Source organism: Amaranthus tricolor, chromosome 3 (assembly GCF_026212465.1).
Source record: "Amaranthus tricolor cultivar Red isolate AtriRed21 chromosome 3, ASM2621246v1, whole genome shotgun sequence".
Classification (NCBI taxonomy): domain Eukaryota; kingdom Viridiplantae; phylum Streptophyta; class Magnoliopsida; order Caryophyllales; family Amaranthaceae; genus Amaranthus; species Amaranthus tricolor.
Window position 1 is genome coordinate 24,956,827 of NC_080049.1, and position 16,898 is coordinate 24,973,724.

Consider the following 16,898-nt stretch of genomic DNA (forward strand, 5'->3'; position numbering starts at 1 on the left):
CTCTTTGAAAGACATCTCTCAAGTTCAGCCCATTAAAAGATTAATGCCTACTTACCGTATTCTTGATGTCTGCTTACATTATTCTTAATGCTTAGTTACCGTATCCTTAATGCCTACTTTCAATATCTTAAATGTCTATTTACATCATTCTTAATGCATACTTACAATATTTTAAAAAATATATAAAGAGTCGGCCCAGTTAGAGACTCTCTCTCACAAGAATTTGTATTTCTTACTTTTCATCACAACAATCACTAGTGGAAAAAACTTCAAATGCTGCGGTTTTTTTGGCCACCATATACTGTGGTTTTGACCCCAAGCATTAGTGATAGCAGCACAAAAATACATTATACATTATGTGCGTGTGTGTGTGTATATATATATATATGTGTGTGTGTGTGTGTATATATATAAATATATGTGTGTGTGTGTGTATCCTGGGATACAAATGAGCGGTTATCCTGGGATGATGTTAATAGTGAGAGTAATGAATTCGTTGAAGCTCCTTCTGAGGACGATGTGGGCGTTGATGAGGAGGCTCTAGCCAATGACATGAACTTAGGAAATATTTTCCAATAATCGTTGTTCCTCCACCTTATGCTTTAGTTCCCCGTGTAGATGAACACGTTGAGGACAACTCTTGGAGGTCTTGGGCACGTGATACAATTTACACCGATGAAGGAGAGTTTCAAAAGGGTATGACATTTGATAATAAGGATTCCTTGTTAGAAGTTGTTAGATTGTATCATATTCGTAGGAACGTTGAGTACCGAACTGAGACTTCCAATCAAACTGTCCTTACCTTAAGTGTAAGAAGGGGGTGTACTTGGAGGTTAAGGGCTAGGAAGAACTCCTATTCATCTACATGGGAAATTGTGACATACAAAGGGAAGCATGGGGGTTGTGGTATTAAGTAGTGACAATGTGTCAGCTGGACACATTCATTTGACATCTTATGTGATTAACAATGTTATTAGAGATTGTGTTGCTCAAGACCCATCAATTAAGGTCTCTCTTGTGCGACAGATGGTGAAAGACCAATATGCTGTTGAAGTGACCTATAAGCGGGCAATGTGTGCTAAACAACAAGCCCTTCTTTCCATCTACGGGGCATGGGAAGAATTTTATCCTCTCCTTCCACGCTTCTTGAAAGCAATGCAAGTTTCTGACCCCGGGACTGTAATTGAGTGGTTCTTTAAGGAAGATAATGATGTTGGTGTGTACGTTTGTCCTAGTATTAGAACTTTCCAACATGTGTTTTGGGCTTTTAAACTTATTATTGAGGGTTCAAGTATTGCAAACCCCTTATCGCTATTGACGGAACACACTTGTATGGTAAGTATCGCCATACCCTATTGATTGCGATTGCCCAAGATGGGAACACGGGAATCTTTCCACTTGCCTTTGTTTTAGTAAGTATCGCCATTGCCCATCGAGTACCCTCCGGAGCAACCCACCTAAAGTACGTGCAACCGAATCCTTCATCCAAGTAGAATGGACAAGCAACAAACTCACAACCAAGATCGAAATCGCTCCAATCTGTATTATTTTCAACTTCATAACCACAATCACAAAGTTCTTCAATAGAATGCTTTTTTGACATCTACGTAACACATATACTATAGTAACATAATTAATATTCAAAAATAATATTAATCTTTATAAATTGAGAATAATACTAACATAATACCTTATATTACCTTCAAAATGGATTAGCTAACATAAGAATGATGGACTTTGGATAGAATAAAGTAAGAAAATGATGAAGTATTCATAGAACATAATAGCAACAACTATTTTCAACTTAATAGCGGCTATTTTTAAATTTTACAACGGCCAGTTCAAAGCATAGAAAAAAGTCAACAAAAGTCAAAAAATTTGTTCGCTGTTAAAAAAGTAGACCTGGTCAAAGCAGGTCAAGTCTTTATTCGCTGTTAGTAACAGAGAACAAAGGTTTGACCTTCTTTGACCAGGTTCGCTTTTGTTTGCTGTTACTAATAGCGAACACAGACTTGACTATTTTTGTTAAATAGTCTTATTTTTTTCAAATTTTCTATATAAATGATTACCTAAGCCTAGTGACGCCTTCCTTCTTCTGGCTTCATCATTTGTCTAAATACCCTCAAGAGAGAGAACATGAAAGCAAAAAATAGAACCTTAGCGCCGAAAGCTCGAAACCCATTTCTTCCTCGTTCCTCTTCCATCTTTCAATCTCTTCATCTTCAACATTGTTGTTTAGTCTTTGTACTCTTTAATGTTAATCTATTGATTTTTAGTTGTTGTTTTGTTTCGTTTCGATTATAATTAAAATTTTTCGTTGATTTTTCCTTGTTTTGATCATATTTTTGTTCTGATCTAGTAATCTTCATAGTTTCATCTTTTTTTTGATTGAAATACAGATGGTTGTTGCTTTTTTTTGTTCTTATTTTCGATTGTTGTTTGGGTCTTTACTTAATTTTCATTCATATGCATATATTTTTGTTGGATTTACACTCTCTTCGAGGGTAGCATGTGTTTGCTCATGTCTTTGCAGGTTTCTCACGTATTTTCGAGCCAAAGGATGCTAGGGATGGTGGTTCCTAAACCTTGGAGGTCTCGAGGGAAGAATGAGATCAAGCCGAGCATAAAAAGATAGAATCAAACCTAAGACAAGGAAGAAAACAAGGTTTCAGGAAGATAATGACCACCCATTCCCAGTAGAACGACTATCCGTTCCCAAGGCAACGACCATTCATTCCCTTAACCTTGAATCACAACTTGAAGAATGAAGATCAGAAAGTGGAACGACCACTCGTTTCCAAGGGAACGACTATTGTTTTCAATAACCTAAATAGGCGTACAATAGCCTTAAAGCTTCCAAAATAACGTTTGCTAACATTTTTATGTGCAAAAAGGTCACGATGGAACAATTTGGTAAACCTCAGAGTTACCATGTGGATTTCTTAAAAGTTTTGGTTACCACGTGGAAAACCCAAAACCTCAGGGTTACCACGTGGAATTTTCCAATGTTCTTTGTTCTCCTCCTTATTCTTTTTCTCTCATCAACCATTTGCTTTTCTTTACATCTACAATCAATTTCTTTTTCACCTTAATAGTATTTTTCAATCTATAGATATTTTCTATCTACAAATTACAAACAACAATTATATTTCAAATGTCAAGTTCGTAAATGAAAGATGATAGGAGTGTATATTTATATTATAGGCTTGTTTCAGAAGGTAATTCTCAATGTCCATCTAATTAGGGCTATCCCGTAAGTATTATATGCTAAGTGATAATTGACGTGTTTAATTAGGATGTGTGATTTTGTATGATATTATACTTTATAAATTTAATCCTCAAATTATATTTACTACTACTTTGTTACATATTTAATTTATAATAATATTTTGATGAAACTTATATTATTATTTTAATAATGATTTTAAATGCGGTTGAATTTGGGAGAAAAGTATTTATGATTTTAATTCTTGTTGCCACCAAATGATATTAAAATGTTGATTTGAAAAATGAGATTGCAATTGAATATTTTTGAGATATATTTTTGTTGGGAAAATTTATGATCCAAAAATAAAATGTATAATGTATGTTTTATTATATGTTTGCGTGCTCACGACATATTATTAAAATATATTAAACCACGTAAAGTGTAGCATGAGAGAAATTAAGCTCTTATATTAGCTGTGATTCAAGTATAAGGGTGACGAACAGGTTTCCCTATTTGGTTAGTATAGCTACCGACAGGTATTATTATTTTTGCTACTTGATACGATGTTTGGTCTTCCTTCTATTTGTTGTGATCCAAGTATAAGGGATATGCACACTAGGGTTAACTGAGACTATTCTGCTGGCCTTGATTAATTATTTGGAGTGACAACCTCTTGATGAAGTAGGTATAGGGGTAAAGCCTCAGCCTACTGGTGTTCTCGTTCACTCAAATTAATAACTGGATATATGTGTTGTCATTATTAAATATCAAATAAATTAGTTGGTTTATGTGATATTATATTATTTTCATAAATTGATTTTTAACTCAATAGAATGAGTAATGAGTAGTTTCTAGGGTTGGATTTAACTCAACCTTTTGATGATGATGAAACTTTAGTTGATTTTGGGTTGATTCAAGGCTTAGATCGGGGTTATGCTATCCATTGGCTAAGGATAGTTATGATTCCTTTCAATATACCAACAAGAGTTGGATTTTGAGTAATCTAATCTTTGATTAATGAATAGAATTGGGTGTAAGGGATCAATGAGGATTGGACATTGCATTCACCCTCTCATCTAAGGGCTTTATCCTTCACCTACAATAGTAGGGGAGGATGAGCAAGAGCGTACCATTTATAGCCCAAGACACTAACCTTTTGCTCATCCGCAGTGAATAATCCCACCTTTAGGTTATTCAGATTATTTTCTTATAATTCATCCTTTGCCTTAAGTTCGCTGTGAATAATAATCCAACCTTTATATTAGTGTGTTGGCAACAAACCCTATTATTACTTATTATTAGTACTATGGTATATTTTGGGCAAAATTATAGCAAAAATTATATTATTATAAAATAATCCAAAGGTGATATTATTCTCAGCGGATGAGTGAAAGATTAGATTATTAATATCAATTTTTCCTTTAATAACACAACAAAAGTATGTGTTACAATAGAGTTAGTACTAGTTTTTTTTTTCTTTCCATAACTTAAAAATGATAGGATGAACAAAGAAATTTTAAGAGGTTTTATTAAGGGGATTATTATCCTTAATTATGACAAATGTTCGGCAGTATGACATGGACATGCCCAATGCTCTGTCATGCCACATTTGTAACAAATGTTTTATTTTCATTTTAAATGGCTATTTTTATTCTGATATCCAACTTGTTTTTCCCTTCGAGAATTATTATTGTAATAACCATTTGACAATTTTGGGGACAGTGGCCTCTACCGGATCCTTGGAACTTTCTACCATCCCCATTAAAATTTCTACGACCTTGTCCCCGTCCTCTTCATCTTCCTCGAAAATTTCCGCGTCCTCTACCACGGTTATTATAATTTCCACGGCCTTTATTCTCAACTGTATGTGCTTCAGGCACATGTGTTTCAGTAGAGTGTGTCTCATGGATAGCCTAAGATCCAAGAGGTCTCATATTATGATTTTTCCAGACAAGATCATTATGTTGTTCAGCCAGTGAGAGTACTATACTCAGATCTGAATATCATTTGAAATTTCTTTCCCTATATTGTTGTTGTAGAATAATATTTAATGGATGAAAAGTAGATAATATGAGTTCAATCATTTCTACATCAGTCACCGGGTGGTCACAGTATTTCAACATTGATGCAATTTGGTATAATGTTGAATTGTACTCATTGAGAGTCTTAAAATCAGAAAATCTTAAATTCTTCCACTTATGGCTAGCTTGTAGAAGAAGCACCCTTTTGTGGTGATCAAATCTTTCAACAAGAGAGTCCCACAAAGTTTTTTGGTAGCTTGAGTTTCATTTGTTGGATTCTTTTCTTTTACTTCCAATACAGTATGTTCAAGTCCTTGAGCTTTTAAGTTCATGATGACATCTTCTTTTCATTATAAGAATTTTTGTCCAGTTAAGTCTAATATGTTGAATAATCTTTTGGTAATCTCTGCCATGCTTGTTTCTTGATTGTTAAGGGTAGAGTTGGTGCTGATAATGTGTTAAAACTTAGAGAGATAAGAAGGAAGTAGAATGAGTAAAAGTTAGAAGATAGAAATTACTCATTGGTCTGTTTTCTACATTGGTGAACTTTCGTATTTATAGGCAAGATCTACTTACAATTGCATTAAAATGCATTCACATTAGGGTAAATCCACTAATTATCTTCCACATTATATTTCAACAAAGTACTTAATTTTACACTTTTTAGGAGAAAAAAAAGTTTTTTTTTAAGAGACCGTCTCTTAAAGAGACGACCTCAAAATCTCAAGTTCACATTTATATTTTTCTCTTTAATTTGTATTAATTTGACTATTTAGTCTATATATACCATCTCTCGCACCAATTTGCGGAAAAATAAAATTGCATATTAAATCCATTTTTATTCAATTGCAATTGCTCGTCACTTGGTGGTTTGTCTCTCAATCTTCTTTGACAAACACAGATTGAACGAAATAGACAGATCTAAAGATGGCTGAAGAAGGACAAGTAATCAGCTGTCACACCGTTGAATCCTGGGAAGAACAACTTACCAAAGCCAATGAATCTAAAAAACTGGTATTCTTTTTCTAATTATTGTCACTCTTTTTTTTTTCTCCATAATTCAAAGGGAACAATTAGATCTGGAAATAGAATTTTTTTCCTGGGAATACTTATTATAATATTTCTTTGTTTTGTGTCGTATGCTTGTTATCTAATTCGATTTGTGAGATCATAATCATATATTGTTGAGATTCTATACTCTAATATGATAAGTTACGTCTTTTAATTAAAAAAATATATGATCTGGGTATTTGTTTATTTGTTCTTGGTTTTTTTCTGCAGAATTCTGATTTTTAAATTAGTTTGGATATGTAAAGGGGTTTAAAATAGATACGATGATCTGAAATTTATGCGACATTTTAATTGAACTCGATTTGACCCGACTTTAATAATGATTTACAATTATGCAAAAAATAATATGAACACAAATTCGATTTCAAACTGACCCGAAACACCTGGCCAGTAAGTTCGGTGTTTGGTTTGGATTCAATATAAATCTACATCAAATTAATAAATCATCTTTTTATTATCCAAATTGAAACAAAATGATTTATAAAATGCCAATCCAAATTGAACTAAGTTAACCGAATTTGACTAAATTGCACAGAATTGTCCGATTCACCCTGAATTGTCACTTAAACTACTAGTTTGCATTGAATTTATTTTGAATTTTATAACAATATAATTTTATTTTTTTTTTGAGCTACGAAAGAATTGCAACTAAAATTCCAACTAAACTCCATATTGTTTTCAATTCCCATACACCGAGATCAAGTCAAACAAAACTATATATAAAACATTTCTCATTTTTTAACTTCATTAACTTAGTTGTACTAAGGATTAAAGTCGGTTAGTTTCCGCTTCAACACTTTCATAATTGTTGCATTACAAGAAAGGACTACCACTAGCCACTAGGTTACTTTTTGTTTAATGCTTTTATGGTCGTAACTTCTTAGACGTGCATTATTTAAGCCCTAAAGTCTTACTTAAAATTCGATTTTCAACTTTTTCAGTTTACAAAATCTTTAAAATCAAATTCAAATCGAACATCGAAATAAAATTAAATTTTTGTCCAACTGAACAAAAAGAAATTATCGAACTAAATTGCTTATTCGATTTGATTTGGTGTTTGGTGTTTGGTTTTTCACCAAATTACTTACCCACCTAATGGCATATTTGTCATAAACACAAGGTACTGTAAGTGAAATTAATGTAAATGTCAATATGTGATTAGAGGCAAATTTGATTGTTTTCCTTGCTCCTTTGAATTTACGCCAAAGATGTTATAAAACTCTCACTTCGGGGTATTAAAAAGGAAAATCACGAGAATAGTGAATTAGTCTAATGGTCGAAGACTTTCTCTTTTAGCCCTGTGACAAGTGTTTGATTCTAATTCTCAGTCTTTTTGCCTGTAGAAGATTCTCAACATATTTTTTTTTCTTTCCTTCATTTTTAAGATCCGAGTTTTACAATGTACACAGATGGTGGTTGATTTCACTGCTTCATGGTGTGGACCTTGCCGTTTCATAGCACCAATTCTAGCTGAGCTTGCTAGAAGGCTTCCTCAAGTGATATTTGTTAAAGTGGATGTGGATGAGCTGAAGGTAACCAGTAGTGTTTTGTGATTGTATATCTTCCATTAGATTCTAAATATGTGCTGCTTAATAGGACATCGCGAGAGATTGGGCTATTGAGGCAATGCCGACATTTATGTTCCTTCGAGATGGGAAGATAATCGATAAAGTTGTCGGAGCAAAGAAGGAAGAGCTGCAGATGGCTGTTGCCAAGCATGCTGCCGCCTGATTATTACTTCCAACTTTCCAAGTACAAGTAGGTCAAATTGTCATGTAATAAACTTAACAACAATAATTTGTCATCTACTCAAATCCTATTTTCGAGCGGAATATTGAGTTGATGATAATGTTGAATCTGTCATTTGTTTTGCCCGTTTTATCGTCTAGTTGGATACTCTAGTCACTAATGGTTACTTGGTTTACCTTTTAGCTCGTTTTCATGTTTGAGAGCAAAATTTGAAAGGAAAAATGCGAAAAACTCGTTAATCTTCGTGTCATTTGCAAATATGGTAAACTAAGAAGTACATATTGAGTGCTAATTACAGCTAACTTAAAAAAACTCATTAATCTACTTCTTACACTTCATGTTTATTTCTATTCTAGAGCTAAAAACTTAGTTTCATTCTTGAGAATAATATAATAAATCAATACTCTTTCCATCTTGCATTTCTTTATTCATATTGTAGTAAAAATTATTCTAAAATCTAGTAAAAGTTAGTCAAGTGAAATTTTATTTTATTCGTCTAATTGTATAATTTCAGAATATTAACTTTTTAAAATTTAACTGTGTATGATTAATATATAAATGATCAAAATAACACATTTAATTGTACAAAAAGTCAAATGTAGCAAGTATAATAAAACGGAAGAAAGATCAATTAATTTAGGTACCCATAAACAAGTGAGTGTCAACATTCCTTTACAGGACTTCTGAAAATCATTGAATGAACTACAGCTTGTGAACCGAAGAGGTATTGATTTACTACAGTCCCAAATCATCATCAAATAACACGAAAAAAAAAAAAAAAAAAACCACACCATAATCATTTCCTTAAAAAATAGCCAAAAAAGATTTAAAAGATTTTAAAAGACAAAGAAGATCACACCATTTTGTTTTCCAGCCCCTGTTTTAAGGCCAAAGGCTGGAGCCATAGAATGATGATGGAGCTCTGAACACAGTTACTCCACCACAAACTGGCTTCGCCTAAAAAAACGAATTTACAGTTACAGAATACATAACAAAGCAAAGCATTTTCTCGATGGCTGGCTCGATCTAAAATCTAATCTAAACGACTACAATTTGAACCTATCTAATACACGCACACTTAGAGGCTGAATATCCTTCGTTTCCTGTGTGTTTTGTTGAACTATCATGTGTTGTGATTCGTGATCAATGGTGTTAAGTGTATACTAGTTTGTAATAGAGGCACAGAGTGCTTGAACCGATAATTGCTTCAACACGTTTGGGCATGGGTCCCTTCCGAAATTTCTGTTAGTTACAGTCACTGCACAACTTTGCTTCCCTACGCATTTCTGCAAGAGAAGATGGAAAGAAAGTATCATCATACCTGCTATCAGTGTCACATGATTCGCTAATCTCCTAGCGAATCACGAATCGAAAAAAGTGAATTGTGGTCAGATCTGGGCTATTCTTGGACAAATTTGAGAAAACGCGAATTCTAAAAGTGAATTAACTAGCGAATCATGTTAGAATCTATGATGAGAAAGTTGGATGCCGATAGACCATACCCTTATCAAAAGTTTTGATAAGGAGGTTGCAGCTAGTAAGACCCTCGGCTGGACAAAAAGTATGTATGTCTATGATAACCTTGACAAGACGAGACGAACCCACATGAAAAGAAGCAAATAAATTTGTACCTTTTCTAAGACTGCACTAGAGGTCGAAGCATGGCAATCACCCTTCTCGAAACTTCCACATGTTCCAACAGGCGTTCCGAAACTAGCAAATGTTATAGCGGAAATACGCTGGTTGGGAGCACATTGTAAATGGACCTTTGGTATATAGAATTCTTGTACCGTATCTCCATAGCTTTCCACCTGAAAGCTTTTGATGGTTCGATGGGTCTCAGAGACTTGTGCACAAATTGTGTTCATTGATCTCTTTACAAGGGAAATTTTTGTAGGATCACCGCCTATTTCTTCAAACAGAACAATCAGATTTCTCGATGGTTTTAACCATGATCGAGGAACGTGGTACCTGCAGAATCAAATCTCTTAAGATTTTTTCTTTAATAGAATACGAGTATCTCGCTTTCATAACAGCCATTGTGTTGGGTTTGAGGGATTACCATCTTTGCGTTGGTTTTCCGCATCCAACTTGACACTTGGGTGGTTCGAATCGCCCAGTATAGCTGCAACCCTTACATTCACCAGTAGCATAATTTGTCCAATATCTTCCGATACTTTCCCCGTTAATCCAGACTTGACCCTTTCCCATACTTTCCATGTCCAATGCCAATGGCTCATTTCCCTGAGGCGCATCAAAGTAAGCCTGCAATAGAACAAGTTTCCGAATTGAAGGATTAGCCGATTAGGCCTAACTCAGAACGGGAAAAAAAGGAGGACGAAAGATGCCTGATACTGATACCTTGTGCCACATCAAGGGTTGCTGTTCTCGCACAGCAATTTTACTGTCCATCCACTCTACCATAGATATACCACTTGGAGTCGCAAGATTCATAGTTTCACCCATCAAACCGATCTGAAAAAGGGATAGCCTGTGTTACGAAAAACCTCATTGAAAAGTAGGGGTGTTTAATGGACCGGATAAGTGCCGAGTCGGGCCTGGCTTAAATAAATATGGGCCAGATTGGATAAGGGCCCTTTAAATTTAATATGGGCTTTTAAAGCCTAGCCTGGCCCGACCCATTTTTATTACTAAAATTTATTTTTATCCTATCAATTTATAACGATTAAATTATCATTTATAATAATTAAATTGAAAAAATATTTATAATCCCCATTGAGATTGTCATTTATAATAATTCCATTGACTATACTATTTACAAAAGCCAATTTCCGACTCTTATTGAGCCCTAGAAGCCATTTCAACCCTTGACATTGTCATTTATAATATTTCAATTTATTATACTATTTACAAAAGCCAATTTCCAACCCTTATTGAGCCCTTTATAGCCTGTTCATTTTTATTATAGTTGAACCCATTTCAACCCGGCCCATTTTCGGCCCGGCCCTTACAAAGTCCTTCAAAAAACGGGTCCGATAAGGGCTCAAATGGGAGCCCGACCCATTGAACACCCCTATTGAAAACCAATGGAACCTATTGCTTTACACTTCTCTCACCTGATAAGTCCATCTTTCCCAGGATAAGTCGAGTTTTCCTTGATCAAGCCCATGCAATACAACTGGACCGAGGATTCCTGTGTTCCAAGACTCAAAATGTCCTCCTACATTCTTCAACAACCAAATACAAAATTTTACTTTTGTTTCTTACCGAATCGAAATGTAGAAAGGATGAAAAATGTATACTTGTAAACCAACTGATATGCTTAGTAGAGCAATTTTGTTTGTTCCTTGTTGCAAATTTACTTTTTGACTGAAGGTAAATCTTCTACTTTTCCTTCCTCCAAAACCAGATCCTGCAAATGATTGTCAATTATTGTCTATTACAGTAGAGCGGATTTGAAGCTATTTCCGGTATGCTTACCTATAAGCTGTCCATTCACGAACACGTGAACAGCATGTCCTGCCGATCCAACTATGAGAGTCGGGAGTTCCCCATTACTAAAGAATGACTCCGATGGATTAATATCAACACTGCAACATATTGTAAGGATACGATGAGTAAACAGATCGATCTTTTAAAAGAATGAATTGTTGATGATTTGAGAGCCTATATATTAGCCAGATTCTTGTATGAGACGGTCTCACCGTAAAACATGCCGCATACTCGGGTTAAATAGCCTAATAATAGAAACTTTTAGCTTATGGGCTTCTTGTTTTACCGTGAGACAGTTTCATACAAGACGGGTTAAGAGATTAATGCCTACCTTGTTTTGTACCAGAGATAGTCGGTTCTATCTCGGGTCAAATTTAACTGCTCTAAAAGACCAACGGCTGTTATCGTCGATCCATCATTATCTAAAGCGGACACATCTTCGTTATAGCTCTCCCACGATAATATTTGCGAGTTACTCGGCAGCATTTCCATGTGCGATGTTTGTTCTCCGACCTATTATCGTGCAAAAGGATAGTTATTACAGCAAAGTTATTGAGCCTTTAATTTAGGATTCAACGAGCCTACGCCTACCTTTGCTGTATTGAAAACTACGTTTCGGCAGTCAGGAAGTATGCTGATGGACCAGGGAGGCAAGCTATAATGCTTATTATTGAATAGGACTCTTACTCCAGAATCTGTATCGTAATTTGAAAGGAAGGCTGCACAGCCTCCACTTTCTGGGTAAAAAACATGAGCCTGAAAAGTATGCACATAAGTTTGTGAGCATAATATGATCAGAAGTCGGGTTTCTAGTTTAAGTTGGCAGAGTCGAAACCTGCTGACGATCTCCCAACTGAGTAACAATAGGATCGGCTGAAATCAATGCGGGTTCACATAGCTTGATTGCCTTGTGAAGTTGCTTTAAGTGGCCATATTTTGGTTGCCTGATCAAACCTATATGTAGAAGAGAACATACACTTACATTTGCATTTCCATTCTTGGTACACATATTCTAAGTACTCCTTAAAGGGGCAAATTGTTAATATTAATCTAACCTCTGCTTAATTCGCTGAAAATAAATTCACCTATTATTTATTTTTAAATAAATTCATCTATCAGGTATATTTGATAAAAATAAACCAACATATTGTTTAGAACAATCTTCAAAGCATCTTTGAAAGGAAAGAATTATGAATAAATAGTAGTTAGGTTTATTTTCAGCAATTATACTGAATAGGTGAGTTTTTGTTAAAATAAACAAAAGTTCGGTTTGTTTTCAGCGGATCGAGCAAAGATTGATTTATTTTTCACAATTTACCTTCCTTACAGTATGAAAAGCTCTTCAATTTTACCATATTCATCAAGAGGAGCATCATAGTCATAACTAGTAGTGATAAATGGGCCACCCGCAGTTCGTCCAAAGTTCGTCCCACCATGGTACTGGTTAAAAAGATATGTATCAGAATCAATGTAACATTCGGGATAGAAATAATGACTGAACCTTAGACAGCTTGCTCTATAACAGAAGGTTACCATGTAGTAGTTTACAAAGGACCCTCCTGTCTGTATGAAGCGTGCAACAGCAAACGCCAAATCTTGTACTGGTCTTTGGGTCTTGGACCCTCCAAACTCAGTAAACCTGCACAAGTTTAGTTTGTTAGTCAAGCAAATCCTTGTCGTGTTCTTGGTAACAGGTAAAAAAAAAATCAAAAAAACTAGTCTTAATTCCGAAACAGACAAAATCTTACCAGCCACTCCAGGCCTCAGTCCAGAGCTTAGGTTTGTATGGTTTGTTGGGTGTAAATTGATGGCAGTAGAAACCATTGCAAGTATTAATCTGCAATAGTAAGCCATACAGAAAAGCTTGGAAAATAAATGTACTGTTCTATTCTACATGTAACCAGTGAAACATAATTCGCTAGTTGGTTCGCCTTTTGGATTCGCGATTCGCTCAAAATGGTTCAAAAATAGCCTAAAACCAACCATAATTTGCTTTTTTCGATTCGCAATTCGCAAGGCCGATTAGCGAATCATGTGACACTGCATGTATCTAAAGATACATTATATGGCATGTGCTGAAGCACAAATGAGGCTCACCAGAGGATCAGGAGTTTTGTCGTCTTTGCACATTGTCCATGGAACGCCTGTTTGCGTACTGAGAGCCATATGTGCAGCCCAATTCATGTAGTTATACCCTTCTTGTCCAAGTTTCATCCTTAGTTTTCCATATTCATTTTCAACCTACAAATTCAGAGGTCTTGCATAGGATTATAAATTTGCCGATACTTTCGGAGAAAGCTTTAGCTCGTCTTTCTGACTTCTAAATAGTGCAAATCATACCCCAAAATTCCTGGATAAGGATTAATTTTTTATAGTGAAGCAATTACGAAGCCAATATTTAACAAATCAGGGCATTATTTTTTTAATACAGGGATGACTGTGGGATGGAAATGGAATGAGTATATACAAGATGTTTTTTCAATAAGAAAGGGACAACTTAAACCATAGTACACTTCGAGAATTATGGTTAGCTTGGTGGTTGAGGGCTTTCACCCTTATGATTGCGCCTACCAAAGGAGTAATTCTCTTTTCCCTTGCTTGTACGGATTTTTTGGTCTAACCCCGAAAAAAAAACATCCAAAATAACATATATATTTTTACGGTCCGTTTGGTTAACCGTACTAATTGCCTAATTGGTATTAATGGAAATGATTTGTAGTGTAAATTTTCATAGTATGTATCATGTCATTCCCATGGGAATGAAAGTTTGATCATAAAAAAGTTTTTTTCTTCACAATTTTCCATTACCACTTTATACCCCTAGTTCAAATGGTAATACCCATGTACAAATGGTAATGCATTAAAATGAATTTTGTGAAGAAAATGAGATTGTTGAAGTAAAATATGCATGTTCATTAAATTTTTCAAGAGATATTTCTACCAAATTTACTCTAACTTTTCATTACCCACCATTTAGTACCGATTACTAACGGGCCGCTAAAGGTAGCAAGTCTTGTACAAAAGACTGTCATCTTACAACACCGAATTAACGCTACATACCATTTATGGATTAAATAAATCTTTAGTAATTTCTTGATGAAAACCTAACAAGTTCATTAGCATTCATGGCATACAAGAAAAATTCTAAATAAAATCCATTAAATCACCTGGGAGAGAATAATTGGGCCCCCCTGAGGCTCAAACAAGTCATGACCCTTGAGCAAGTTCACAATCTTTTCAGTGAATCCTTGCATTGCCATCTGCAATTTCACATTTTGCCATCATTAATTGTAATGAATTTTAGTACAACAAATCCAAGGAAAGTGTAAAAGTGTCAGAATTCCACACCTTGAAAGGTTCATTATCAGTTCTGAAGCTGATTCCTGGAACATACTTCAGCCATACAGGAAACCCACTACACAATTCACAAAAACCTACTTCAATATCAGAATGTTCACAAATTGACTCATTTTTTAGTCTTCACTTAAATCTTAATCCTTGGATTCCAAGACCATCTATACCCACACCCACTATTATTCATAAAAAAAAGAGAGAATTTTAGCACATTGGAATATAAAGTTAAATTAATTTCCATTTAATTTTTATATTTCGATAGGTTAGAGAATCCCCATGGAAAAGAGAATTAGTTCTTCTTGTGATGAGAAACGAACTGATGTCACAAGGAAAGCCCTCGACCTGTGTTACTTGGACTCGGGTACTGTGTTGGACGCTGATATGTGTCCAAGTGTCGGATACGTCTAAATATTCAATTTTACGCCTAAAAAGAAGTGTCTAAGTGTCATACTGATGTCCGAGGATCAAGGATCAGACTCGGGTACTTGGACTCGGGTACTATTGGATAGTGGTACGAGTCCAAGTGTCGGATACGTTCAATGGTACGAGTCTAAGTGTCATACCAATGTCTAAGGATCAAGGATAGGACACGGGTATTTGAAGCACAATCAAGAGTCCGAGTAGCATAGCCCCGACCACTAGCTAACTCAGGATTCTCACATATGTGCATTTTTACAACTGAGTCATTGGGTGAATTAAATTTGACAGTGTAGATATAGCAGCAGCAAGAAAACTTACCCAAAATTCCACTCAGCACAAACATAAGGTCCCAATCTGAGATGAGCATAGAGCCCAGCTTTCTGAACAATCTTTAGGAATCTAACCAAATCATATCTTCCTTCAAAATTGAACTATAAAACACAAGAAAAAAATCCCATTTAAATGTTAAAAATAGAAAATAAAAACCACTTAAAACTATAAATTATGGAGCAAATTAGAGTAAATAAACGAACAATAAATGAACAATTACATTTCCAGGAGAAGGTTCATGACCATTCCAAAACACATAGGTATCAATGACATCAACTCCACCATCTTTAGCCTTCATTATTAGATCTTCCCACATCTAATTTACATCCAAAAATAGAATTAAAATCATTATAAATCAAAAATAATAACCAAATAATGAAATTAATCCCCAAAAAAAGTGGGAAAATGCAGTACATCAGGAGTGCTTCTAGGGTAATGTATAGAACCAGAAATCAAAATCCTTCTTTGCCCATTAATGGAAAGTGCTTTTTTATCATAACTCACACTACATTGCATTAGATTAGTGTTATTTAACACTAACATTAACATTAGCACCCAAAAAAATAGTAAAGTTTTCATCTTTACACCAAAATTAGCTCCCTTTTTTGGTTTTTCAACACTTTCTCACTCTAAAAACAGTTGGGTAGAGTTAGAGAGAGAAAATGTAAGCGGTTTAATTTGTCTGGGAGTGTGAAGAAGAAATGGAAGAGAAGGAGGACATTTTTGTTGAACTCTCTTGGGAGCAGAAAAATAGAAGAGAGTATATATAAAAACAGTCTCTAGTAGTGTTTACTTCATTTAATCGTTTCATTTCATTTATTACTCCCACCAATTCACTAATTATTATTCTATTTATTTTATGAATTCAATGTACTTATTTAATTTTTAATATTTTTAATTATGTGTAATTAAGAATTATGAAAAATTGATATAAATAATTATTACATTAAGACGATTCAAACAAAATTCCACTTGACTATATTTTAACTTATAGATTAATAATAAAATACAAAATAAGAATAAGAATTAAATAGTGTCCAAAAAGCAAATAGAACATTAATAGTAAATTAGAGATAGTAGAAAAAATATCAATCAATGTGAATAGGGAAAATGGAGTTATGGTGAAACTATTTCTAATTTCAATTTATTTGGTTCAATGAATATTTATTTGGGCTCATCTCAAATACGAAGAAATTATAATTTTAAAATATTTACTGTTTTAGTTTTAAAGTGATTACTTATAATATTTAGAATCTTAAATTAACCAATTAAAGAAATGAATTAATTATATG

General features: G+C 34.4%; 2 protein-coding genes across 2 annotated transcripts; one reads left to right on the plus strand and one right to left on the minus strand.

The window, feature by feature from the left end:
- The first annotated feature begins 6,010 nt into the window (after nucleotides 1–6,010).
- LOC130807890 (thioredoxin H1-like) lies at nucleotides 6,011–8,356 on the plus strand. Its single transcript, XM_057673272.1, has 3 exons — nucleotides 6,011–6,243; nucleotides 7,710–7,832; nucleotides 7,897–8,356. Exons 1-3 carry the CDS (start codon nucleotides 6,157–6,159, stop codon nucleotides 8,029–8,031), a joined length of 345 nt encoding a protein of 114 aa, XP_057529255.1. The 5' UTR covers nucleotides 6,011–6,156; the 3' UTR covers nucleotides 8,032–8,356.
- Nucleotides 8,357–8,892: 536 nt separating this feature from the next.
- Nucleotides 8,893–16,381, minus strand: LOC130807887 (beta-galactosidase 3-like). Its single transcript, XM_057673271.1, has 19 exons — nucleotides 16,021–16,381; nucleotides 15,827–15,922; nucleotides 15,595–15,707; nucleotides 14,851–14,917; nucleotides 14,670–14,762; nucleotides 13,600–13,743; nucleotides 13,251–13,339; nucleotides 13,036–13,141; nucleotides 12,855–12,942; nucleotides 12,338–12,456; nucleotides 12,094–12,258; nucleotides 11,834–12,015; nucleotides 11,491–11,600; nucleotides 11,313–11,422; nucleotides 11,127–11,237; nucleotides 10,411–10,524; nucleotides 10,112–10,314; nucleotides 9,681–10,020; nucleotides 8,893–9,335 (listed from the first exon to the last, which is right to left on the minus strand). Exons 1-19 carry the CDS (start codon nucleotides 16,183–16,185, stop codon nucleotides 9,213–9,215), a joined length of 2,538 nt encoding a protein of 845 aa, XP_057529254.1. The 5' UTR covers nucleotides 16,186–16,381; the 3' UTR covers nucleotides 8,893–9,212.
- Between the last annotated feature and the right edge of the window lie 517 nt (nucleotides 16,382–16,898).

What these genes read in the sequence shown, in the direction of transcription:
- LOC130807887 (XM_057673271.1), bottom strand. Translation starts at nt 16,185, where the DNA reads ATGAAAACTTTACTATTTTTTTGGGTGCTAATGTTAATGTTAGTGTTA. An exon ending in ACTGAGGCCTGGAGTGGCTG is followed by an intron (nt 13,142 to 13,250) that starts GTAAGATTTTGT and finishes AAACTTGTGCAG; the next exon opens with GTTTACTGAGTTTGGAGGGT. An exon ending in AGTTGGGAGATCGTCAGCAG is followed by an intron (nt 12,259 to 12,337) that starts GTTTCGACTCTG and finishes CATACTTTTCAG; the next exon opens with GCTCATGTTTTTTACCCAGA.
- LOC130807890 (XM_057673272.1), top strand. Translation starts at nt 6,157, where the DNA reads ATGGCTGAAGAAGGACAAGTAATCAGCTGTCACACCGTTGAATCCTGG. An exon ending in CCAATGAATCTAAAAAACTG is followed by an intron (nt 6,244 to 7,709) that starts GTATTCTTTTTC and finishes CAATGTACACAG; the next exon opens with ATGGTGGTTGATTTCACTGC. An exon ending in TGGATGTGGATGAGCTGAAG is followed by an intron (nt 7,833 to 7,896) that starts GTAACCAGTAGT and finishes GCTGCTTAATAG; the next exon opens with GACATCGCGAGAGATTGGGC.